Source organism: Echinops telfairi, unplaced genomic scaffold (genome assembly GCF_000313985.2).
Source record: "Echinops telfairi isolate 266 unplaced genomic scaffold, ASM31398v2 ScPeMD7_18;HRSCAF=68, whole genome shotgun sequence".
In the NCBI taxonomy this organism is placed as follows: domain Eukaryota; kingdom Metazoa; phylum Chordata; class Mammalia; order Afrosoricida; family Tenrecidae; genus Echinops; species Echinops telfairi.
This window is the reverse complement of record NW_022103915.1, coordinates 97,172,847-97,199,921: the sequence shown is the minus strand read 5'-3', so window position 1 is coordinate 97,199,921 and position 27,075 is coordinate 97,172,847. Positions and strand designations below refer to the sequence as shown.

At 46.3% G+C, this 27,075-nt stretch overlaps 1 protein-coding gene and 1 pseudogene across 1 annotated transcript in view; one reads left to right on the top strand and one right to left on the bottom strand.

The window, feature by feature from the left end:
* EIF2AK4 (eukaryotic translation initiation factor 2 alpha kinase 4) overlaps positions 1-27,075 on the bottom strand; it is a 112,099-nt gene that overhangs the window by 39,885 nt on the left and 45,139 nt on the right. Inside the window, exons 10-18 of the mRNA XM_004712698.4 lie at positions 16,831-16,937; positions 15,262-15,419; positions 11,970-12,403; positions 11,151-11,220; positions 8,267-8,353; positions 6,100-6,222; positions 3,411-3,515; positions 1,200-1,257; positions 607-686 (exon numbers count right to left, since the gene is read on the bottom strand). Coding sequence (XP_004712755.1) covers positions 607-686; positions 1,200-1,257; positions 3,411-3,515; positions 6,100-6,222; positions 8,267-8,353; positions 11,151-11,220; positions 11,970-12,403; positions 15,262-15,419; positions 16,831-16,937 — 1,222 coding nt within the window. The remainder of the gene's footprint in view (positions 1-606; positions 687-1,199; positions 1,258-3,410; positions 3,516-6,099; positions 6,223-8,266; positions 8,354-11,150; positions 11,221-11,969; positions 12,404-15,261; positions 15,420-16,830; positions 16,938-27,075) is intronic.
* Positions 17,455-18,341, top strand: LOC101657447 (annotated as a pseudogene).

Below are 27,075 nucleotides of genomic sequence, written 5' to 3'. Positions count from 1 at the left end.
AAGTGGAGAGCAAATGTTTTGAGAATGATAAGGTTAATGAACGTACAAATGTGTTTTATACAATTGATGTATGTATGGATTGTGATAGGAGTTGTATGAGCCCCTAATAAAACGATTAGAAAAAAAAAAAAGAAAGAAAGAAAATAAATAAATAAAATGCTATGCAGTAAGGAAAAAAAAGAGAGAAGGGGAAGGAGGGAGATGGAGGAACTGATAGCACTGATAACTCCATGCAATGAGGTTGAATAACAGAACTGTATGTGAATGGATGTATTGGGATTGTGTAAGCTATGGCAAGAAAACCATTATAATAATAAAAAAAGAAAAAGGAAGACAATAGGATTAATAAAAATATAAATATACAAAAATAAAAAGAGTGCCAAAACAACAACAGCAAGAGTTGAATGCGTCCCCAATAAAATTATTAAAATAAATAAATACAGGCAACATTTGCCAATTCAACATTTTCTGTTTATATTGCTTGGTGACATCAATTACATATGTATGGAGTGAGGGAGTGATGAACCCCTAAAGGCCTTGATTGTGAGGTCCTTATTACTAAGCCACCCTTGAGACCTCCACAGCCCCTACAGGCTTCTCCTGTACCTGGTTGTATGCAGATCTGGTGCTTCCTTGGACCTCGGGGCTCACGTACAAAGCGGTGCCAACCATTCCAGTCAAATGACCTACATGGAGGAATAAAAAGGAAAGCTTCCCAATAATAAGCTCTATGGATAAGATGGCTTTTCAATTTTTTTAGCGGACCCCCAGGAGTGGAGCATGTCACAAAACATGATGTGTGTGCCGTTTGTAACAGGATTAGCTGTAAGTCACACATTGTGTTCCACCCAGAGAATCTTCCCTGGTGCAGAAGGGGGGCAGTGCCTGATGAAGAGGATTCTGGCCAGGCCAGGCCACAGGGGGGCCTACGTTACCACTACGGGAAACAAAGTATGACTGCCTACCCCCGGGAGACAGTGAGTGATCCTACCAACTTCAGCTCTCGGTTCCTTAGGGTTCTGAAGGACAATTAACAGAGTGTGGGGAGAATGATGCCATTTTAATAGTGTGGCAAAGTTAATAAATAACTACAATTTGCTTTGATTAGAATCTTTACAAATGCACAGCAGGTGTCTGGTCGAGAAGTTTACGGCCTGGTTTTTAATGTGTGAGTCAGCCAGCCAGCGCTCTGGACTTACCGGAAGGGTCTGATTTAATCAAGCGCTCTCCTGCTGGATCCTCCGGTTTGCCCTCAGCCTACAAATAAACCAAATGCCACATGAGCATGCTGTGCTATTTCACAGGAATGGCTTATTCATTTCTAAATGAAGGCTCAGTGAAAACACGACCCTGAAATAAAGGAATGACAAATAGTGCTGTTGTATGAGTTTGAAAGTTTTGCTTGTTTTGTTAACTCACTTATCTAAGGCTCACAGCAAATGCGATGAAATCGAGAGAGGATAATTCCCCATCTGACTGTTTTCAGTGGAGGAACACTTGAAAGTTCACAGACACAAATTTATTTTCAAATACCAAAGTAAAATCTATGTACGAAGGAGATTATTGATATGAAACAACAACAACAAATAAACAAAATGTCAACAGAGTCCTTTCTATTTTTCCCCTTGTTGTTACTTTCTTTGGAACAATTTTTATTATTCTTTTCTAGGCTGGTCCCTCATTCTGTTCCACCACTGCCAGCACCTCCTAGGGAGCCTCCTCTCCCTCCGGCGTTTGTAACAGCCTCGATGAACCCTTACTCTAGCCCACTATTTCATGACATCACCCCACAGTTCCACTACTCCTACCACCACTAACAACAGCAGCTTTCACATAGCTTCATGTGTCTTACTGTATGTGTGCAATCTCAGGGGTAGAAACTAGCAGGGAATTAAAATTGCCCAAGGCACACCAGAGAGAAGTGGCAGGGCTGCGATTCTCACGGATTTTAGAATCAACCCGTGATGAGAATTTGCACTTCCACTCTAGATGTATGGAATCAGAACCTACAGAGGTGGAGATATTATTAAAGTGGAGTTAAAAAAAAATAAAGTGGAGTTTTTTATTCCATCTATGTGGGATGGAAATAGGGAGCCCTGGTGGTGGTGTGGTAAGTGTTGGGATACGGACGGTAAGGTCTTTGTTCAAACTCACCAGCTGCTTAGAGAGAAAGGTGAGGCTGCCTGTCTCCCGAAAGATTGACAAAGCCTCAGAAACCTTATGCAGGGTAGCTATGATTCAAAACGGGCTTATTGGTAGGACGCACAAAAAAAAAAAAGGCTTACTGGCAACATGCTTGTGGTTTGGCTTAGAGGCGGAAATGCAAATTCTCAGCTCGAGGCTCAACAGGAATGAATGGTTAGAAGCTCTGCTTACTAAAGCCTCCTGGATCTAGCTAAATTCATTACTTTGGGGACCAAGAGCTGGTCATCTAGCTTTCTTTGGCCATAGGGCTGCTTCAACATGAGCTGCTCTTCCGGTCGGGGACACACCCTTCTTGTATCCACCTCCCTTCTGCCTCCTCTCTCTCCACCTTCTAATTTCACCTCTATGGTGGTTTTCACCATTAATCCAAACCCTGTTTACCTTTGCTCTTAAACTTAACTGTACTCACTACTGCCTTTTGTTGCTGAGTGATGCTAAGCAAAATTCATCCTCTGGCACCTAAGGCCTGCCACCTTCAAGAACGCTCTTTCTACCTTCCTCCCTCCCTGCTACCCGACACACACATCCTCACTCCACCAACCAGCGAACAGCATGCTGGGCTTCAACACCCCCGGATACTCTCCTCTCTGGAGTCATCTGTCTTGAATCCCTGCTCTGAGCTCCCACCCAGTCTTTTTCAAGGCCCACATGAAATGTAAATTTTTTTGTATAATCATTTTTGATCCTTACAACCACATGCAAATGTTCTCTTATCTTCCAATTCTTCTTTCACTAATGTTCTCACCTCACTTTATGTAGTCGTGCATGTTAAATATTATACAAGGTTGTGAAGGACAACTATTTCCCAAACCAGGTCCTCTACAACGGATTCTTCTGGCATTTTGTTTTTCCCTAAACCAACTGAAACCCCTTCAAGTTTAGAGCATCTAAATCTTAAGTGTCTAGCATGGTACACCAAAATGCCACATCAAATATAGCGTGTCTGTGACCCAAAGATCAACCACAATCCAATCATTTTATTTTAAAAAAGAATGCACTCAAAACACACACACACACACTCTCTCTCTCTCTCTCTCAATTTAAAGCCTAAAAGATCATTTGCAGCTTGTTCCTTCAGATTTGCTAATTCACTGAGAATGACACAGCAGTTCATGAGCACACAAACAATCTTGTCCTCTCACACTTTCATGATTTTCCAGGTATGAGCCCTCTTTCGACTGCAGTCTAATTTAAAAAACACTCACAGCAAAGGCTAGATGATCTGTCGCCAAACCAAAATCACCTATTTTCACATGGTCATCAGAATCCAAAAAAATGTTGACGGGCTTCAAATCCCGGTGAATCATTCCCTGTTGGGTGAGAGCAAGGAAACCAGTGACTATTTCCGAAGCATACTTTATATTTACACAGTGGAGGCCTTTCCCCAAGACCTCTAGGGTACAGGCAATCTGACATCTGCAACATCTCACTGCAGCCGTGACAGCTGGACTTTCCGTCAACTTGGCTGGGCTTGGATTCTTCTGGCTTGAAGTTAAGGCCTAGTAATCCCGTGATGTGATCTAGCACAAAGATCAGGGTGGGGCACAATACCCTAACTCCGATCACAGCTCTGATGCAACCAACTGACAGGAGATTTCCTGGTTGGGGGTGGTGTGTGTGTTTCTTGCTTCCAATATAAGTGGGCCCTGTGGAAAAGCTTGTTTGATCTTTTTGTTGTTGTTGCTGAGTCTGGATGCTGTATGTGGTTCATCAATGTCTGGTTATTTGGATTTGAGTCAATAGCCTGCCATATTGCCTCCAGATTCTGGGAATCATCAGTGACCTACAATCTGACCTTGGATTCTTTTGTCTCTGTAGTCACCAGCCTGTCATCTGCCTGGCAATTCTCTCATTAGCTCTGGCCGCTACTTGAGTCAGCAGAAGCCCCCAACCTAGTATCTGACTTAGAACCTGCCCAGACTTGGACTTGCCTGCTTCTACAACTGTGAGCCATTTTCTTGATATAAATTTCTATTTCTGTATATGTATGTACACACACATATGAAGATACATATTAAATTTCACTGGCGGATGGTACTTTAGAGAACCCAGCTTAAGATACTAGACAATTGCCTCTCCACCTTCTACCTGGTGGTGGTCCCAATCAGGTCAAATCCAAATGGATTCCTGTGGCACCAAGGACCCCCCCCCGCCTCCCCGCTGTGTTTACCACAACCCCCTTCTCTCTGCTGCATCACACAATTCTGGCTTTCTTCAGGGACACATTCATACCATTTTTGTTCTTCATAGTCCCTTTATTCCCACAGTTTCCCCGGCCTAGGAAAACGGCTTTTCTCCAACATATCTGATAGACGTCGATTCACCGATGAAATTAAACCAACTAGACCCTCTGCCATTGATTCGCTTGGTCACAGTGATTGTACAGGGCAGAGCAGAACTGCTCCTGTGGGTTCCCGGGACGGTCTCTCTTGACGGAGCAGACAGCCTCATCGTCGCCCTACAGAGTGGCTGGCTGGTGGGTTGATCTTTTTTTCTTTCCTCCAGCTAGACATGTAAAAATTATAGTCCTGGAGCCTCACTATAAATACGGCATGGCACAAACATTTTAAAGTTACAGAAAGTGCTCGCTTCGGCAGCACATACACTCAAACTAAAGTTACAGAACACTGCGGTAAAGGGAAAACGGGTCTCTTTATATTGGCTGCCACAATGGGCTCAAGACGGGCACCACTGTGAGGGCGGGGCGGGACCGAGCAGTGCTCTTCTCTGCTGTAACAGACAGGGTCACTGTGAGGTGGAGTCCGCCTGAACAAGGAGGAGCAATGCATCACAATTCCAGGTTTCATCCGGAAGGGACACTCATTCCCATGGTAATGACAGTTTCTAGCTTTGAAATGACAGTTTATACCTGTGACAAACTACGTTCCTGTTCCGACCCCTATCGGACACCTCTGTGGTCTCTCCTCATCTCCAGCAAGGGCAGCACTAATTTAGTTAGAAGCAGGTAACTTGGCATGTATTAATGTTGCTCTCATTTTATTCTAAACCAGCGGTTCTCAACTTGTGGATTGTGACCCCTTTGGGGGCCGAATGACCCTTTCACAGGGGTCGAACGTAGCAAAATTACAGTTATCAAGTAGCAATGAAAGTAATTTGATGGTTGGGGGGGAGTCACCACCACACGAGGAACTGTATGAAAAGAGTCGTGGCATGAGGAAGGTTGAGAACCACTGCTCTAAACAGTGAAGTGAACCATACCTGTTCAAATAGATCCTCTTTATCCAGGGGATGGCAAATTTTTTCTTAAAGGGTCAGACAGTAAATAGGAGGCTTTTTACCAGCAGCTCCGTGGGAGAAAAAGACTGGGCTTTCTGCTCCCTGTAAACATTCCAGCCTCAGGAACCCACAGGGGTCACCCTGAGCCAGCAAAGGTAGCTTGGTTTCGGTGTATAGGCCATATGGGCTCCGTCACACTTACTCCACTCTGCGGTTGTAGTATGACCACAGCCACAAACAGTGTGTAAACAATCGTCCGTGTCCCAATAAAACTTTATTTATGGATGTGGACATTGGATTTTTCTTTCATGTGCATAAAAGTCTTCTGCATCTGCGTCTTTTTCCAACACAACAAAGGGTACAGCCATCCTTAAGCTCAGAGGTCATACATACCGTGCATACCCAAACAGGGGCAAGCTGGATTTGACAGGTGAGCCAGCTTGCCAATCCGTGTCCTAACCGTCAATGTTTTCTTTGAACTTGGGTAGTTGGCGCTATTTGTGATCTTTTGACAATTTGTTCTATTCTCCACAAACACGGATCAGCTCAAGAGATGCAGGCTTCCTCGCTGTTTTCTCCTCTACACCCACATTGGATGGCTTGGTCAGTCATCAATTTCATATCAACTTACTTTTCAGAAAACAAGGAAACGCTTACTTTCTCGTGGATGTAAGCTAATCCATCCAGAATCTCTCGGAACAGCCTCCAGAGTCTGACGGTGTCCTGGCACAGCCCCTGGTCGATGGTGTCCCGGAGCGTGCTCTTCTCACAGTACTCCATCTGCGCAGAGCAACAGGCCGTCAGGGTTCTGACTGGACCAGAGGCCAAGCAGGGGACGGCTGCAGCCAATGTTATCCCCCATTTAAAAACCCGTAAACCCTTAAGGGAAAGCTCTGGCATGTTTCCATTGAGAAAAGCAAGTCAACACTATTCAAAAAAAAAAAAAATGGGGGGATGTATTCATCATCTCAGCATTCCATGTAAGACCACTTTTAATTTTTACAGTACTGTTACTTCTAGTAAGAAAACTTATTTAAGCTCCTTGTCACAAATAATAGGGAGGGGGGGTTCATAAAAAAAGAAAATTTGGTAAAATTCTATTTTGTAAGGTTGCTTCCGCAGTCAAATTTCCAAGGACTAATTCATCTAATGATGTCATTGGCCCTTCTGAACTGTACATGAAATTCATGACAAATGACCTTCAAGGCTAGAGCAAAACATTACAAACAGGGGGGCTTTGTCTGAACCCTTTCAAGTCCACTAACGTGTGAGGAAAACAAAGCAGTATCATTCAAATATCAAACCACTTGATTTATGAAATTAGTTGACATCTTTCAAACCAGTGCCAGAGTTGATTACTCATAAAGAAATGCCTTCATAGTTTTTAAAGAGAGGGAGAGCTATACTTGCCCTCTTTCTTGTCTGTGGGACACCATCTGCAAAACCAGACTCATCCTCGGGGCTCAGCGAGGGCCTCCCAAGCCTTCCCCGACTCCTCCGCCCTAATCCCGCTCACTGCCTGTTCCCTCCCTGGTCCGCAGTCCACCTCACTGTAAGTGGAACGCACACGGCAGACACGCAGGAAAAGCTATTCGAAGGACAAGTGCCTTCTTATACCTCTCATCAGTGCACCGTGGGCAACCTAGCTGGTGTCTGACATCGGCCGCAGTGGCACTGCTTCCAGCATCCCAGCAACCCGCAGGCCACCGCTGGGTGACTGACGGACAGACGACGGGCGTTTACAAGGGGGCTTTAAAAAGTACGTGGCAAAGTTCCATTCCTCTTGGAATTCTGTCTTCCCATGAGCTTTGTGAAGCCCTCCTGTATAAGGGACACCTCAAAACTATTTATGATAGGGAACATCTCAGACCAAAGACAACCCCAGGAAAGCAACCACGCACTTGGCCTCTTTGGGAAAAACGACATCTGGTCTGAAGGTTAATGCTTCCACCAGCGCTGTGGCTCCTATGTAAAGGTCTGCCTGCTTGCAGATGGCTAACTGAAAATACTAATAAGGACCCACAGACCCTGGTAACTCGGGGCAGAGGAAAAATGTCTTCTTCGGACAGAGGACACAGAACAGCTCCCACTGCTCCAGTTGCTGCCTGTCACCTGTGTCAGCAGGCCAGTGTCGAGGCCCCTTGGAATAACGCCTCATTGAAACTGGCCCCCCCGCCTCCAGTGCCTCTTCTCTCTTAGGGTCATGGACACGCCACTCTGGCGAAAGCCACGCCAGGGCTTCTTCTGCATGTACAAGAATGTAGGGGTCTCGGGCTTTACTGGTCCCAACCCAGTTAACTGCACCACATGGGCTTTTTAAACACGCAGCCTTCAGCATTTACTCAACTCGGGCCGGTCTAAGCACTTCACACGTCCTTTATTCCTCACAGTATGGCCGAGCTAGGGCCATTACTTAATTTGCAGATGAGGAATTTGCAGGGGGAGAGGGGTTCAAGAAGCTTTCTTGAGTTCACACAGCTGTCCCTGGTGAGGCCAGGATGCCAACTTCAGTCGCTTAAGCTGCATGCAATGAAATGTACTGACAGTGGTTGCAACCATGGGCTCATGAATCAGGTGGAGGCCAAGCACTGCTTTGTTCTGTTACCCATGGAGTAGCTGCGTCAGAGGTGATTCAACCTCCCTGAACCGTAACCCCATGCTGCTTCCTGCTGTGGGATCGGAAAGCATGAGGTCAAGGTTGGGGGGAAAGGGCCTTTGGTGCTTCTGTTCTCTCAGACCAATTCATCAGGCCAGCAGGTCCTCTTCTTACGACTAGCAACTACGAGGGGTGGCTGGCTCACCAAGCTGTGCGCCCCGGCCTCACCTGGATATAGAGGTAGTGCACTGCCTCGGTTGTCCCTGAGGACTCGCTGTGCTGCTCGCAGCCGTTCTTCTCACTGCAGTCTTCACCCTAACCCGAGAGGAACACAGGAGAACTCAACGTAGGGGCTGGAAGAAACAAGATCATCGCCATCACCAAGTATTTGTGCTCTCGCTCCCTACTGAGCAATTCTGTGGCTTTAGGACAGTGGTTCTCAACCTTCCCAAAGCCGAGACCCTTTCATATAGTTCCTCATGTTGCAGTGACCTCCAACCATAAAATTATTGTCGTTGCTACTTCATCACTGTCATTTTGCTACTGTGATGAATTGGGTGACTCCTGTGAAAGGGTCGTTCGACCTCCAAAGGGGTTGCGACCCACAGGTTGAGAACCGCTGCCTTAGGAGAAGGTCAAGTAAGCAGGACACAGCCACTGTCCTTCAGAAGATGATAGCATTTGTAAAGCAATGTTGCTACACCCTAAACCTCTAGTTTACAGGTCCGCGGCTATACAGTTGGGGAAAATGAGAGGGCAGATATGAAAAGCGTGTGATTTACTGAAAGACTCCATGTCAAGCTAATTCTTGCACAGTTAAAATGGGATCTCCATGTCAAGAGATCCTTGTACAGTTAAAATGGGCAGAGTGTACGCACAGGCACATATTTGAAGGCTTCTGCTTTACTGGAGGCCTTCCTTTGGTGGTGGGCTTATTTTGGACACAGAAGATGAAAAATCTACAGCTAGAACATAGATGTGGCCATATTACCAAAGGGCTGCCATCCTAATGAAGGAGAAAGCACTCAGCTGTCACCTGATCCTCAAGTTGACGTCTCCACACAGCTAGCCTGTCTCCCACAGCTAACTCGCTCTCTAATAAACCAACACCAAGCTCACTGCCATTGAGTTGATTCTGATGCACAGTGAGCCTACAAGACAGATGAGAACTGTCCCCGGGAGCTCCACAGGCTATGAATCTTTACAGGAACAGAGAGCCTCATCATTCTCCCGTGGAAGACTGGTGGGCTCGAACTGCTGACCTTGAGGTTAGCAGCCCAACATGCAACTCACTAAGCCACCAGGACTCCATTTCTCATGTACAGTACCTTTTCAAAAAATTCCTTTTCTTAATTTTAGTAGATGTATTTCTGTACTGTTCCCCTAAGTAAGGAAACAGCGGTATTTAGCATCTGACTACTTCTGATTGAGAGTTTTGCCTAAGGAAATGCTTCTCAATGTATTTTTAAAAACAGAAAACCCCCAACCCAACACACACCAAAACTCTGTCCTAAAAACAATAAAGTTCTGTTCGTGAATCAGTTCTATACCCTGACAAACATCGAGAAAACTGTCATCCCTTGGAAGCATCTGAGCTTCAAGGAGACTGCGTTCCGAATAAGTGAAATCCTGGCTCAGAGATGACAAGTTTGGTGCCCTCACAGTAACTTTATCCTAAAACCAAACATATATGTGGTGACTTTTGCTTTGCCGGAAGTTTAGGTGGTTTGTGTTATTATTCCTGGTTAGGTTTGATCACTTGCGAATTTTTAACTGTGAGAAGTATCAGGCGATGCTTTAAAACCGCCTTGAAATCCACTGACCTGCTTATCTAACATAGTCTACACACGGACTTTTCTCTAGCTACTAGGAGTGTATCCGTAGCATGGCTTGGAATTTTTTTTCAGTCCTGGTAATAAAGTCATGACATTAACTGCATTCCCCCATCTACCCGAAGAATATTCTTCTGCAGCCACAACTGACAGCTTGGCAGCTAAGAAGCTTCAGCCACTGGCTCAAAGCACCACTGAGTGGGGCCAGAAGTGGGCGACGAGGAGTGTTTTCCATACCTTTTTGACCTGATTCTCACTATCCAACCGAGTTTACATCACACCCTTCTACATACTCGGGAGAAAGGGAGTCTACAAACAGGGCACCCTTTGAGCATTCACGTGGGATGCACTTGGGAGTCCTCTAGTCCTCTCCATTGTCTTAACCATGAAATAAAGCCGTGTGACTCTCTAAACTGATGTCATAACTCATTACTGGGCCATGTTTCACACTTTGCAAATTATGTTCTACAAGATTGACTGATAGAGGGAATGCTTAAGGTAAAGCCTGGGTGAACTTGTCTAGCCAGTCAATTCTTTTCCATCCAACCTGCACCCCCACCCATCTTGTGGAAACTTCTCCCCCAATCCTCTAGGAATCTGTTATCATTAGAAATAGTCATAAAAGAAAAGGAAAACAGTTGTCTCAGTTTGGTCCTCTAAAAGCGGGCATATTTCATCATGTGGATAAATTAAACCTCTAAGTCAGCGGTTCTCAACCTGTGGGTCATTACCCCTTTTGGGGGTCAAACTACCCTTTCACAGGGGTCACCCAGGACCATCAGAAAACACATAAACTTTACACAATATATAATCACATATTGTTTTGTGATTAATAAACTATGCCTTAATTATGTTTAATGATGTTCAATCTGTAACAATGAAAATACATCCTGCATATCAGATATTTACATTACAATTCATAACAGTAGCAAAATGACAGGGATGAAGTAGCAACGGAAATAATTTAATGGTTGGGGTCACCACAACATGAGGAACTGTATTAAAGGGTCGTGGCATTAGGAAGGTTGAGAACCACTGCTGTAAGTAAATATTTTGTGGAAAATGGACTTTGAGAAAATTGTGGCATTTCCCCACTGACTCTTTGAAGCCCCCTTTTATGAATGGCCTATCTTTTGAATGACCAATCCAGTTTTACAATTGATGGCTTTCAAATGCGCAGGCCGGGCACAAGGCTCTAACGTTTTACCTGAGTTTGAGAACATCGGAGGTTAGTTTTCTTACACACCCACCTTATAAAACAGTGTCCCTTCCGTATTTACCTGATGCCGACTCTTACTGTTCTCATCTTCATTGTCAAAGATGATATCACTGTCCGAGTCTGAAGCGGGTCTTAAGAGAGAGGAGAGTGATGCTGGAGAAAGCAGTCTCTGCTCTAGTTCAAAGCATCAACAGGCTTGGTCATCACTAGGGGCCAAAGCGGCGAGAGGCTATACCTTTACTCGGCCACATGCTTCTACACACACCATGCAGACTTTTTCCTGCCTAACACACAAGATGGGGAACTCGCATTTTAAATAAAAATCTACCTACTTTACCAGGAGGGGGAAAAAAAAGTGAATGGCTAGGAACTATGACCAATTCTATCCAACTGGATCCAATGAAGTTAAGCCAGGCACAACCATGAAGGTAAGTGACAAAGGTGGACCGAGACCCACAGCTTTGGTTTAGGATCACAGTGGGTTGCTCTGCTAATCTTTACTGGAACTGCGGCAGGCTCTTCATAACAGGCCTTCAAATTATTTCTTCACGGAGTTTTAAGCCTCTTGTCTGAAAATAAAGCCGTGTAAGGAATTCTATTAAGGGTATTAAGATCAGATAATGGAAGGGATTTCTCTTTTGCCATTCTCCTGGACTTGCATTTTTGAGTGAGATTATGATATTCAAACAACTTCAAACTACGCTCGGACACTTTCTCAAAGTGGATTTCCTGTTTGTTGCTTTGTCATTTTTAACCTAACAGCCTGGATTTCTAAATAAAGTACTTCTCCCCTGGTGGGGGTTCAGCTGGGATTAAAGATGGGGGTGTCTGACATGGGAGGAGAGCCAGCCCAGGGACAGCCCTGCCCCAGTGCTCATACAGGAAGGACTGCGAGAAGACGCCATCTCGGTCATCTTCCTCGTCGTCGTCCTCGTCGCTGCTGGAGCCCGTGCCCGTGGCCGGGAAGCGGGCGCTGGCCGAGCGCTCGCAGGACGTGCTCCACTCCACCGAGCTGCTGAGGATGGGGGGCGGCGCGGCGGCCTCCACGCTGTCCACACTCTTGGTGTCGCCCGCTGGTGGTCCCGGCGCGCCTCGCCCATTCCGGGCCGGGGGTCTCGAGTCCGGGGGTGGTGTTCCGGGGCCAGCTGGGCGTTCGTGCCGCTCGATCCAGGCGTTGTAGTAGCGCACGATGTTCTCATGGTGCAGGCGCGACAGCAGGGTCACCTCGCCCTTGATCCTGCGGAAGTGCTTGCTGGCTGGGTTGATGGGGATGCGCTTCACCGCATAGCAGCAACCGTCTAACTTGTTCTGCACCTGCCGCAGGGGAGGGGGGGGAAGGGACCGGGTACCATCATCCATGTGAGCCATGCGCAGGCAGGCGTTTATACCGCGCCGTGATGCCCACTTCCCAGGAGACCACTGAGTTCCAGGTGAAAGCCAACAACAGTTGCTAGTTGAGAACCATATGTCTGAAACTTCCATTGGGCAAAGTCTCCATTCAAAAAAAAAAAGGGGAAATGTCTTACTCCTGTCTAGATGGAGTCAACTTGACAAGACCCCTAGTAACACACACTCTCCATTTCAGTCGCCAATTGTACCGATATTTTCTGCCCTGACCTTCCAGTCCTGTATCTGCGATCTAAACTTCAAGGTCAATCTGGTTTTAAAGTGAATTATACTGATGAACAATGAGACTTTTAAAGTCTTTCAGGTAGTTTCTGCTTTTCTGTTTCTGGTCTTTGCTTGCACGCACTTAAAATCATTAAAACGAAACACCAAAAATTTTAACAGGTGAATGCAAACTCTAATTCTTCCACTCACAAGGCTAACATGGATTTGAGAAATGACTTAATTTCGATGACACTCCATTTTCTTACCTAAAAAAATGGCACTTATACCACTTCCCTTACCACAAAGTGTGACTGTCAGGATTAAGAGAGATCAGGTGGGTTAAGTGTTTATCAAGGTGCTCAATAATACTGCTCATTGCTTTTATCCCTGAGCCTGAAGACAGATGGCTGATGTATGCACTGAACTGTGTGGTTTGTTGCTGTCCATCACTTTCAACTCTTGGTGGCCCGTGTGCAGAGTGAACTGCTCCAAGCAGGGGGAGGGACGGAGGAGAAGCTAGCTGACTATGGAAGGCAAAGCCAAGCTCATCAGCTTGCCATTCGGTTATTGAAAACCGGCCTCCAGGAGTGAGAAAGCAGTACTGTAAAGTTCAGTGAGATGCACATTGCTTGTTCTGTGTGGCAGCATCAGCAAGACCACTAGTCTTTGAAGTGAACAAATATATAGGCTTGGATGTTGGTTTCATCTCTATCGCGTGGTGCGGTGAACTCACACAAATTAAGTAGCTCTTTGGGGCTTCAGCTCCCTTGTCCAGAAAATGAGGGTAATGTCTATCTCCCGAGAATGTCATAAGATGGGAAGACAGTGTTTGTGGAACAGCAGGCACATGACCTGCAACTCGGAATGTGCTCTCTGTTCATGCATTTCACCACCTGATCTTAAAGTCCACTATTACCCTGCTATCACGCTGCAAGTCACCGACAGGGGTGTAGAGCTAGCTACACTGGAAACTGGGAAGTCATTCATTAAAATGACAAGGTACACAAATAAATATGTGGAGATCCAGCTGCCTATAAGATACCAGGTCACTGCGTAGCCCTACCTGCCTTAACCTAGAAGCAGAGAGGAGAGGTGTAAAGGGCAGTAGGATTTTCACAGGGAGAAACTAGTGAAAAAAACTTGGAGCTGAAAATTATTACTAAGATATTTTACTGTGTGAAGTCTCAGGGGTGGGGTGGAAAAACAAATAGCTACAGCACTTAGCTGTGCCCCCCAACCTAATTCACAACAAATATTTATTTAAAAACAAACAAACAAACAGAAAGCACGTGGTGTGGTTGCTAACCAAAAGGTTCATGGTCATCCAAAAGTGCCTCAGAAGAAAGGGCTGGTGACCGACTTCCGGAAAACCAGCCTCTGAAAACCCTGTGGAGTGCAGTTCGCACTGGATGCACACGGGTCATCATGAGCAGGGACTGGGGGGCGGGGGTGGGGGGTGGGGTGAATAGATGCGTTTCTATTCATGGGTCATCCTTCAAGTACGTACAAGGAATGAACAGTGCTAATAGTCTTGTTTTCTTAGTGCTAATGTCTGACTATAGGAATCTGAAGTATACAGAAGTTAAAGGATGTGCTCAAAATGACATTGTGAGGTAGGGAACTATGATCATCCTGATGGGGATATATATCTGTCTGCCCACAGCAAACCCATTTTGGCACCTAAAAGTAATATCTACACTTTGAAAAAAAAGCGGAAACTTTCCCACGATACTGTAACTTCCTTTTCATGATCTGATTGCTGCAGAAAAATTTTTTTCAGTGTCTAACGTAACACTAGCATGCACCTCCTAGCCACCATCTCAGAACCCTATACACACACCTACCCTATTAAAGGTGTATCACCTTCACGTGTGAAGGTGTCATGTACTGTATATGGATTTAACAATAAGGTATTAATCTGGGTCTCCTACACTCAGTAAAAATACTTTCCGTATACGAGAGCAGTTGGAACCCCTTTCTGTGAGGGGCAGATAATAATGGTAATTTTTAAAGTCAGCCAAATAGGCAGGGATGGAGAGAGGAAGACCTGAAAACAGGCCACTCTAATCATCATCACTCATTCCCAGCTCAGTAATAGCGCAGAAATAAGAGCCATCAAAACCACCTGGGGCCATTTCCCGGGGAGAGCCCATCTCTGGGCTAACCTTGGAGCCCTTTCTATCCACGGCTGCTCTGACAGCAGACAGGAGGAGCAAAGGAGACCACATTTCCTCCTGAACCAAAGTGCACGAAAATGCTTCGAGACGTCCTGACTCCACTCGAAGTGCTATTATAATCATTTTATATTTAATTTTATTTTTCATGCAAGTGCTCTATATCAAGTAAGGGAAGAGGCACGATATGCCCTAGACGTGTCCAAAGTAACTTTAAATAAAGCCTTTTACTCCCAGAAGCTGAAGCTGATCTTCGTTCCCAATGGTGGCATTCAAATCTCCTTGCCCACCCCAAAGGTCCCTCCCAGTTCCCCAAGGTGCACGCGTCTGTGGAAACGGAAGCGAGAAGGAGCTCGCACAGGAACTGGGGGCAACTCTGTACCACACCTTGATGACGGCTCCAAAGGCCCCTTTGCCAAGAAGTTGCAGCTCTTCAAACTCAATGAAGTAGCGTGAGAACTGCCTGTGAGTCTCACTGAACAAGGCGGCGCTGGGTAGCTGGCTGCTGGGGATCACAGTCTCAACATAATCTTGTCCTCCAGAGTCTGAGGGGACACATAGGGCGAGAGGCAAATAAGGCACAAAAATCTTGGGAGAGCTACAATCCCCTGCAAAGGTGTAAGACCGTACCCAACAGGGGGGAGCACTGGGAGAGAGGCCTCAACCAGGAGTTGGAGAAGGACCCCTTGCTTTCCTCATCGCCACTTGTTATTCCTAACGCACGCCTCACTGCCATCGAGTCCACTCGGACTCACAGGGACCCTGTCGCACAGGTAGAACTGCCCCTGTTGGCTTCTGAGATGGTAACTTTTTATGTAGGATTGGAGAGCCTCGTTTTTCTCCTGTGGAGATGCTGGTGGTTTCAAACTGTTGACCTTGTGGCTAGCAGCCCATTATGGAACCCACTATGCTACAGGTGGGGGTACCTGAGACAGAGAGTATGTGTCTCTGTGATTAGCACCGAAAACCAAATCCAGATTCCCTAACCCATCCCCTGGCTTCTACTGGGGCTCCTTCGTCTGCTGGGTCACAGTGAAGGGTGGCCCTCAAAGAGGAATTTAAGCAGTGGTTGAGAAATCTGCTGTTGCCATGGCCACTGAATCAACTCCTGACGCGGAGTGAGCCCTGCGTGAGAACTGTTCCCTGGGGTCTCGTGTCTCTGCATGGAGCCACATGGCCAGACTTCTCTTCCAGGGAGTCCCGGGGTGGGGTCTGAACAGCCAACCGCTTTGGTTAGCGGTAGTTTGCAGATGGCTTTCGCCATCGAGGCTCCTTAGGGGGACCTGGTTACATGCAGTCAGGGTGGCATGAGTATGAGATACTAAACACGAGGCTATAGCAATGGACATTCCATCCACAGAGGCTGGCAAAAAGCAGGATGTCCAAACAGTTCCAAACATACCCACCCCCCAAAATCCAAACCCAACCCACTGCCAACGACTCAACTCCCAGTCTGAGCAACCCTGTAGAAGGGAGTTGAACGGTTCCTTCGGGTTTCTGTGGCTATACATCTTGATGGGAGCACCCGGCCTCATCTCTCTCTTGAGGGCTGATACGTTGAACAGCCGACCTTGCATCCAGAAGCCTGATGGCTAGCCCCCAGCACCACCAGGGCTGTGACATTCCGACCACACTGTACCCATCAAATCAGAGGACTTATGGACAGCTCTGCACATTCATTGTGGTCAGACTCACAGCTACCTACAGGACAGAAGACAACTGCCCCCCAGCGCTTCCAGGCCCGTAAATCTTTACGGAAGAACAAGGCCACATCTCTCTCCCGTGGAGCCGCTAGTGGGTTCAAATGGTGGATCCTTTCTGGTGAGCCGCTGTGCACAGGAGCTACTGCGCCGTTTAAACAGTTGAAACAAATAATCCAAGCAGACCCTTTCCATTTTAGGCCTCTGTATAATTTCAACATAATTTACTGTCCAAAGAGAACAGCAACAGACTCACCTTCAGGACTTTGATCCAGCAAAGGCAGTTTTGGCTGGGGATTTATGAAGCTGTGTCGCAGCAGCTGTTGAGGACTCCACCTCTCCTTGTCATCCAGGCAGACACACCTCAAGGGAGGAAAGGAAAAATCTCAGCAGCAATACACCCGAGGGCTGCAGAACTCGCTCAGCCGATGCAGCTAACGATGGGCTCATTTGGTAAGAGACACAGTGGAGTGTTCCCGCTACTTAGGGGCCACAAAGCACGCAAGAGGCAATCTCAACTGGTGAGCATTTCTGCAGGCTTTAAGGGGCTGACCACCAGGCTGGGCACAAGCAGAGGCAGGAAGGCTTGCTTTCTTGCTGGTTCCTTTTTTTGAAGACTTGCTTTCATAGAACTTTTTTTTTTTAACTCTAAAGACATACACGTCAACTGGAGATTTTTGCTCCCCTGACCAGTGAAATGTCTTGTCAAGCTACACGGGGCCTTTCCTGGGGCTAACTCTCAATACAGCTCTCCAAAAGGGAGAGTAAACCCGGTGGCCAGCGCAGGCCTAGGGTACAGGTGGTGGAATAAGGCAAGGAATCATGTTTTAAAAGTCCTAGATTAAAAAATAAAGTCCTAGCTTCTTCGAGAAAACACCAAATGGCGGATGACGCCGGTGCAGCGCGAGGGCCTGGAGGCCCCGGGGCCCGGGAGCCGCGGCTTCCGCGGAGGCTTTGGCAGCGGCTTGCGGGGACATGATTGCGGCCATGGTCGGGGCCGTGTACGAGGCCGCGGAGCTCGCGGGGGCAAAGCCGAAGACAAGGAGTGGCTCCCTGTCACCAAGCTGGGTCGTCTGGTCAAGGACATGAAGATCAAGTCCCTGGAGGAGATCTAACTGTTCTCCCTGCCCATCAAGGAGTCTGAGATCATTGACTTCTTCCTGGGGATGGCTCTCAAGGACGAGGTCCTAAAGATCATGCCTGTGCAGAAGCAGACCCGAGCCGGCCAGCGGACCAGGTTCAAGGCCTTTGTTGCCATCGGGGACTACAATGGCCATGTTGGCCTGGGTGTCAAGTGCTCCAAGGAAGTTGCCACCGCCATCCGAGGGGCCATCATCCTGGCCAAGCTGTCCATTGTCCCCGTGCGGAGAGGCTACTGGGGCAACAAGATCGGCAAGCCCCACACAGTCCTCTGCAAGGTGACCAGCTGCTGTGGGTCTGTGTTGGTGCAACTTATCCCTGCCCCCAGGGGCACTGGCATCGTCTGAGCCCCTGTGCCCAAGAAACTGCAGATGATGGCAGGGATTGATGACTGCTACACGTCGGCTAGGGGCTGCACAGCCACCCTGGGGAACTTCGCCAAAGCCACTTTTGATGCCATCTCCAAGACCTACAGCTATCTGACCCCTGACCTCTGGAAAGAGACAGTGTTCACCAAGTCTCCCTACCAGGAATTCACTGACCATCTTGTGAAGACCCACACCAGAGTCTCCGTGCAGAGGACCCAGGTTCCAGCTGTGGCTACCACATAGTCAATTTATACAAAAAGGTAATAAAAGTGATTTGAGCCTGCAAAAAAAAAAAAAAAAAAGTCCTAGATATTATCGCTTACTTTTAAATCTTGTTCCTTGAGGCTATTTACTATTTAAGTTTCTAACATACAGTTTCTGCTGAAAATATTTTTTTACTTAAAAAATTTTTTTCTGATTTATTTTATTCTTCTTGTTGTTGCTATTATGACCCCTACACTGGAAGTGTGTGCCACAGGGAATGACACTACACCTTCTGATGGGGGAAATGAACCGACCTACCATACCCAGATGGAAGCAAACCAAGAAGGAAAAAGAGAAAGGGGCAGTCGGCCTAGACTCCATATGGGCTCACCAAACCCAGAGGATGAGGTCCCTGCATGGAGCTGCTGGGGCACAGAGAGGATTGTGGGACTCCCAACAGCTCAAGACATGTTGTCCCCTAACTGGAGCATAACAGACCAGCAATTGAAATAAAGCGGATCCATAGAGCCCCTGAGGAGTCCCAAGAATGGACTTTGGGCTAGGAGGGGCAGTCCCCGATCTCCCTCAGGACCAGGGGGGAGGGTTTCACACTTGGGGACCAGCAAACAGATCTGGACCTACGTAGGGTTTTTTTCTTTTATTTTTTCTCTTCCCTTTTCTTTCTTCATCCATGTTTTCTTATTGTTCAGACTAGGACATGAATGGTTTGCCTAATTATATGGGTTGGACCATGGGAGGGAAGCCTGGGGAGAAGGCAATGGGGCCAATGCCCCCGCAAGGTGGAGGAGGAAGAAGGAGATGGGGAGAAGGGTGTGGTGAGTGGAGGGCGTCATGGACAGGGGAACAACTAGGGAAGCAGAATCAGCATCTAGGAGAGGTAGAGATCCTGTAGAGTATTAGAGCAACACCAAGCTAGAGAGGAAGCACTAAGAGGTGGAAGAAGGGGAAAGTGATGGTGGGGCAGGAGGAGGCAAAAGGAAACAGAGGCAAGCTCTAGGAAGCAAAGGCATAGATAGGGAGATTAACAGAGGTGTGCACTTATGCAAATACATTAATCCAGAACAATAGTGGTATTGGCCTATGTACATATATTTATAAGGGAATACACTGAAGCTGCAGACAGCCCTTGGGCCTCAGCTCATACCTTCCCTCCATACAAGAACACTTTGTTCTAACAAACTGGCATTCTGTGATGCTCACCGCCCCCCAGCCCCAACACACACACACACACACACACACACACACACACACACACACACACACGATCGCTGAAGACAAATGGGTGCATAAGCAGATGTGGTGAAGACAGAGGATGGTGCCCGGCTATTAAAAGATATAGCGTCTGGGGTCTTACAGGCTTGAAGTTAAACAAGCAGCCATCCAACAGTGAAGCAACAAGCCCACATGCAAGAAGCACATCAGCCATTGTGGTCGTGAAGTGTCGACACTGGGCAACGGGCATCAGAAGATTCACAACAAACAGTAAACAAACAAACAAAAATGCATTGGTGAGAATGGAGGGGTATTGGAGCGGAGACCCAAAGCCCATCTATGGACAATGGAGCATCCCCCCACAGAGGGGTCGCAGTGAGGGGGTGAGTCAATCAGGGTGCAGTAGAGCACGAATGGGGCATGCAATATACCTGTGTTCCCTGGAGGCCTCCTCACCCCCCACTATCATGACCTCAGTGCCTCTTCCCACTCTGGACTAGACGGGAGCATGTACATAGGTATAAGCAAGAGATAAAACTCACAGCACATGGAAACCAGGAACAGGACTGGGAATAGAGATACCAAAAGGGTATGGGGAAGGCGGGGAGAGGTGGGGAGGGAGTGGGGCACTGATCACAATGAATGGCACATAACCACACACCCCCAGCCAGGGGGAAGAACAACAGAAACCGGAGGGGAAGGGAGACAGTGGTCGGTGTGAGACATGAAAATAATTAACAATCTACAATCTATCAGGGGGCCATGAGGGTTGGGACAGGGAGGGGAAAAAAAGGAGCTGATCCCAAGGGTTCAATGGAAAATACATGTCTAGAAAAGAATGATGGAATATATGTACAAATATGTTGGATACAATTGATGTATGATTTGTAATAAGAGTTGTAAGAACCCCCAATAAAATGATTAAAAAAAGAAGAAGAAGGAAGTGGAGAAAAACTCAAACTTTGAGTTGAAATATTGAAAAGTTCTCCTGGCAAAATATTGACTGCCTGAGGAATCATCAAAACAAGATGAAAGGATACACAGTCACTGTACCAAAAAAGAGCTAGTTGACTTTAAACCTTTTCAAGAGATGGTGCATGGTCAAGAGCAGGTAGCATGAAGGAAGAAGCCCAAGCTACACTGAAGCCATTAGTGAAAAACAAGATGCCAAGAATTGATGGAATACTAATTGAAATGTTTCAACCAGCTGATGAAGCACTGGAAGCACTCGCTTGTCTATGCCAGGACTTTTTGAAGACAGTTCCTTGGCCAACCAACTTGAAGAGATCCACATTTGGACCCATTCCAAAGGAAGGTGGCCCACCAGATTTAAAACAATATCCTGGATATCAAATGCAAGTAAAATTTTGAGGATAATTCAGAGCTAATTACAGCAGTATGTTGTCAGGGAGTTACAAGAAATTCAAATGGGATTTAGAAGAGGGCATGGCATGGAGGCTATCACTGCTGATGCAGATGGAGCCTGGCTGAAAGCAGAGAATTCCAGGAGGTTATTCATTTGAGTTTTATGACTATGTAAAGGTATCCGACGGTGCGGATCATAACCAATTATGGGGAACATTGTGAAGAATGGGAATTCCAGAACAATTAATTTTGCTCATGGAGAGCTTGTAAATATACAAGGCAGTTGTCAATAAACAACTTATCAATAAACAAGATCTTGTAAATGCACAAGGCAGTTGTCAATAAATGGAGAAAAGATTGAAGTGATCATGAAGACATTATGAACAAGTTTCAAGAAAAAGGAAAATCCATATGTGAGAAAAAGACCAGGAAAGTTGTGTGCTGGAAATTAAAAAAAAAAAATCATAAATAAATATATATATATTTTTAATAAATATTTTTTTACTTAAACATTTTTCCCGATTTATTCTTCTTCTTGTTGCCAATATATATCTGTCTATAGAGCAAACCAGACACTGCTTTAACAATTTCACGAGTACAAGCTCGATCACCTCATTTGCCTGTGAAGGAGGGACCGCAGAAGGCACAGTGCACTTGCAACGTGGTGCTGGCGAGGAACGCCCCATGACCAGGGACTGCCAGAGAACACCCAGATACAGCCAGAACGTGCCGCAGAGGCAAAGAGGTGAGCCTGGGTCTCAGCTGCTCCGGGCACGCTGTCAGGAGACCAGTCCTGGAGAAGGGCATCGTACTTGGTGAAGTGGAGGGACAGCGACATGGGGAAGGCCCTGGACAAACGGATCGAGCCAGTGGCTGTGACCACGGCTCAAATGTAAGAGCAACTGGAAGGGCGTTGCAGGACCGGGCAGTGCTTAGTTCCATTGCACACAGACCGCTGAGTTGGAACCCACTCAATGGCATCGAACAACGCCCCCGCCCCCGCACAACTGAGTGATGGTGACCACATTCTGCACTCTCCCGCACTGGAAGGATGCCTCGGACATTAACTTAAACTCCCTGCCTGATGACCTTTCTAGCTACCTTGCTGTCGATCGGACCCCACGTGGACAGCTGGTTAAAAGAGTCCAATGCTAGACATTCTGTAGTAATGAGGTGAAATTATTGTTTAAATGAACAACTTTCAGGGATATGTTTGGTTAAAGGCTTAAGGATTATCTGTCAACAATCGTCTCGTTTGCATGTCAACATCCAAAAAAACAAAACGAAACCGAGCTCACTGCCATCTAGTTAATGCTGCCTCCCACTCACCTTAGAGGTCAGAGTACAACTGCCCCTATGAGTTTAGGAGACTGCAGCTCTTGACAGGAGTAGAAAACACCATCTTCCTCCCTTGGAGAGGTTGGTGGTTTCGAACTGCTGACTTGCAGGTAGCAGTTCAACAAGTCACCTCTTTGCCACTCGGGCTCCTTTGGGGCTCATCCAGTGGCTCACAAAATTCTGGATTCCAGGAGAACATGAAATTCTATTTTACATTTTGATCAAGACTCGTCTACAGAATCTTTGATCAAGACCTTCAGTAATGGTAGCCGGGAACCATCTGGTTTGGGGCTCATGGCAAGAGAGACAGTTATTCCTGGAGGCAAATTAGTCACATATTTCCTCCTTTTGGTCCTGGCTTTATTTTCTGTTTTGAAGGATTGACAGCACACTTAATGCAATCTCAGACAAGGCATGGATCCCAAATGGGATCCCTGGCCAGCAGCACACCTGGGGGATTTGCTCACCTGCACATCCTACCCCACTTCCATCTACTACCTAAGCAACCCCGGGAGCCGGGACAGTCATCTGTGTTTTAACCAGTCCTCCAGGTGATTTCAGCCGAATGAAGGCTGAGGCTCCCCGTGCCAACCTGTTTAGGTCTCACCACGATAGCCCTAGGAGTACCACTTGGTAGCATTTAATGTATTTTTGAAAACAGCATCCCCCTACTGGGGGACTTAAAATCCACTCTGGATAAGCCAGGCTTTGAATGGGTTTATTCTGGTTCATCCCCTTGCTGAGACTTGGCATGTGCACCCCAGATACACGATTCATTGCCCTTCGGCAATTCTGACTCGGAGCAACCCAACGGGGACAGAGAACTGTCCCTTAGACTTTCCATGGTTGTAAATCTCGACAGAAGCAGACTGCCACACCTTTCGCGCACGGAGCAGCGGGTAGGTTCAACTTTGAGTTAGCTGGCAAGCACTTAAGCACTGAGCCACCAAGGCTTCTTGCCCCAGATACTGATCGGAATCTATGCTTTCACAAGGTCCAAAGAAGAAGGTGACCAGACATCCCGCTTTGGGTGGACAGTCCCGATTTTTAACAATTTGTCCCGCGTCCCGCGGCATTTTAAAATAAAAAAGTCCCGATTTTTGGAAAGAATGGACAACAAGCTAGGGAACGGCGGAAGGGGAAGGGTATATAGGGTTTTCAGCTGCCATGTGGCTATTTCGCCAGGATATGAGTTTTATATTATTTTTGTTAATTTTATAATGCTGAACTTTAATAACAAATGATTGTTGAGAACTGCTTATCGAGAACTGCTTATCAAAGTTCGCATTGTTGATCAGTTGTTAGAAATCGACAACCAAAAAAAAAAAAAAAAGAATTCGACCACCATTGTTTGGACTTAGTGAACAATGGCAATTTTTGGCATTGGCAATGACGAAAACATTTTTTAACTGTCTCTCAGACGATACACATCGTACTGCGCATGCTAGTGCTAGTTAAACATATGATGTCAACAAATCAGCTAATCAGATAATTTAGGTAAGTAATTTATTTCATAAATACATACATTTTCTAGAATTTAGCAGACAGTACTCGTATTATTTATATTTTATAGTGGTGGCAAAATGATATAGACCAAATTTTTAATCAAGAACCCCCACCCCCCTCCCCCTGGTCAATGGTGTCTCGTTTTACCAATGTTAAAATCTGGTCACCTTACCCAAGAATCACCTGGGAAATCCTGTTAAAGTGTAGATTCTAATCCAGTAGATGTGCGGTGGAAACAAACAAAAATCTCAGCTGGGGGCAGAACTGAAATGAACCAGGGTAAGCGCTCCAGTAGGGGCAGCAACCTCATGAAAGGGGGATACTGCTGCTTTTTTTTAAGATCGCCACTTTCCTACCTTGAAAGGGGAAAAAAGACTCCAGTAAAACCATTGGACAGCACTGTATGTTTCCCTGTTTAAAATGACCTTTGAGTTTCTGCAGGAAGGCATGAGCTCCCTTCCTGTCTGAGAATTTAAACATCACTGATACTGTGAAATTCTTTGACCAAACCACCCTTTCGTGTGATCATTTCCGACCGGTTTCTATGCAGCTTCATATATGAGAGGGCTTCAGAAAATCGGTAGAAAAATACAACGAAAAGATGGTGGAATGTTTCTACTAACTTTTTGAAGCTCCCTCACATAAACATGCACCTGCCCAAACCAATGATCGACAGTCATGGCCCACATGACCATTCAGCGATGGCCAACTACAGAAATGCCAGTAGCTCCCCCTGCCCCTTCGCTGGTCCCCGCAAGCCTCTTATATGAAAATACTGCACTACACATAATGATTTATAACATTATTGTTATGTTAAAGATGTTTTCCTTTATCTGGAACTACTTTAATTTTTTTTTATGCAGAGAAAGGCACACTATAAACTGATGCAAACATCAGACAAAGGGGTTAGATACAAACTGCACCTAACTGTTATGACTTACATATGAATTTGACTTCAACAGAAACTTAAGGACTGAACCTGTTATCACACAACGTCTAAATCATGTAACTTCCTATTTCACCAACCATAGCATGAACATTAAATGACTCATGACTGCATTATCATTTGGTGGATTTTTTTTTTAAAGATGACACCATGACTCACTCACTGTCTCACTCACTCACTGTCTCACTCACTCACTGTTTCACTCTCACTCACTGCCTCACTCACTCACTGATTCACTCTCTGTCTCACTCACTCAGTCTCACTCACTCACTGCTTTACTTGCTCACTGCCTCACACACTCACGGCCTCACTCACTCACTGCCTCACTGTCTCACTCACTGCTTCCCTTGCTCACTGTCTCACTCACTCACTGCCTCACTGTCTCACTCACTGCTTCCCTTGCTCACTGTCACACTCACTCACTGCCTCACTCACTCACTGATTCACTCTCTGTCTCACTCACTCACTGTTTCACTCTCACTCACTGCCTTACTCACTCACTGCCTCACTCACTCACTGTCTCACTCACTCACTGTTTCACTCTTACTCACTGCCTCACTCTCTCACTCACTGATTCACTCTCTGTCTCACTCACTCACTGTTTCACTCACTCACTGCCTCACAAAAAAAAAGAAGAAAAAAAGATGACACCATCCTGAATACATTATTCTACTTGTTTTCTTCATTCTTCTGAGAATCTCGTTAATAAACAATATTTAAAGATCTTCCCCCTTAACAGTTCATGGGTATGGACCCACCAGAATTTGTTTAGATTCTCCTCCTAATCATTTAGGTTAGCTCTAATTTTTCGCTTTTACAAAAAATGAGATGCAGAAGAATCCTAAAGTTTCTTTGCTGTGTTTCCAAAGCACTTCAAAATCAACGGTGATATGAGTATGAAAGGATAGTGAATCTGGGTTGAAAAAAAATGTTGAAAGCCCAGTTAGAATGAATGATATTGTTAAGAAATTTTATAACTACCCAAATTTCATTTAAGAAGAGGAAATTCTGTAGTCAGTAACTTCCACAAAGCAGTCACAAGTAGCCAAGACAGCTCCTCAATCTAGTGTTGAACCCAAACTGGATGAAATGCTTGGAAACTTACATATTAAATCCACAGTTGTCACTACTGAGGGCGATGATGCCGCCAATGCACACTGTTTCAGCACGGACTCTGTCCCGGGTGCTATTCGCAGCGCTGCACAGATTTAAAATCACGGGCTCCTCACAAGCAAATGGGATGACCATCCTGTAAAGAGGCTAGAACTCGGGGTAGGGAGTTTGCATCTCTCAGCCAGTTAAGAGATGAGCCAGTCTGGTCCAGAGTCTGTCTCTTGACCACCACAGCGTCTGAGCTGAAACAAAATCTTTCCCTAAAGGGTGTTCACCTGGTAAGTAACATTATTGATGGTAAAAATAAAACGACGAGGAACGCTGCCACGCGTCTGTCCTCTGTGGGAGATTGTTTCCTTTTGGTAACAGGGGGCGGGTAGGGGGCAGCAAAGTTCATAGAATAACTGCCCCGGGCTGCTTCTTAGCCACACCCAACCCATCAGAGTGCCAGGAAGAAGAATGTGTGGAACATTCTCAAGGGCATGCAGCTTGATGGAATAGGAAGCCGTGCTGATCTCAGGTTCAAAATGGGCAGTGGAGAGTTATTTTCTGCAAGGGGAGAATCAGGAACACTGGTGCTACTGAGTGGTTACATCTGATGTCATCTCAATGGCACCTGTGTGGAGGTAGGGGCAGAGGCCAACCTATTGATCGGGTAGGTCTTAGCCTGGTGATGCCTCCTGGGAGTGTGGCTTTCTTCTAAGACAGGCAGTGAGGACTTGGCTCACACACTTCTTTGCTTCCTGCTTGCCTGGGTCACACACAGCTGGCTCTGGGGTTGACAACCATGTGACCTGCTGACCCTGGGCGTGCTGGGGCCCTGCCATGTCCCTGTGGACCTTGAATCCACTTGACCTTGCATCCACGGGCCCGTGATCAACTAGCTTCCCACTGCTCCTTTCTGTTTCACCCAAAAGCTGCATGAGTCTACAGAGGGCTCAGGATAGCATCAGACCCATGGACTGAAGTTTGACTGGGTGGGCACACTTTTTGATATAAGATTTTTTTCGTCGTACTATAAAAGTCCATTCATGTGTGTGTGTGTGTGTGTGTGTGTGTTTCTCACTGATTTTTTTTCTCCCTAGAAAAGAGCCTAACACAGCGACTGAGCCAGTCATTAAATGTGAAAAACAGGTTCCACCCAAACATCCTAGCCCTATTTTAAATAATACAGAACGCTATACCAAAACCAAACTCACGGTCATCAAGTCAGTGCTGACTCGGAATGCCCCTGTGGGCTTCGGCAACTGAAACTGATAACGGGGTAGAAAGTCAGCCTTACTCCCAG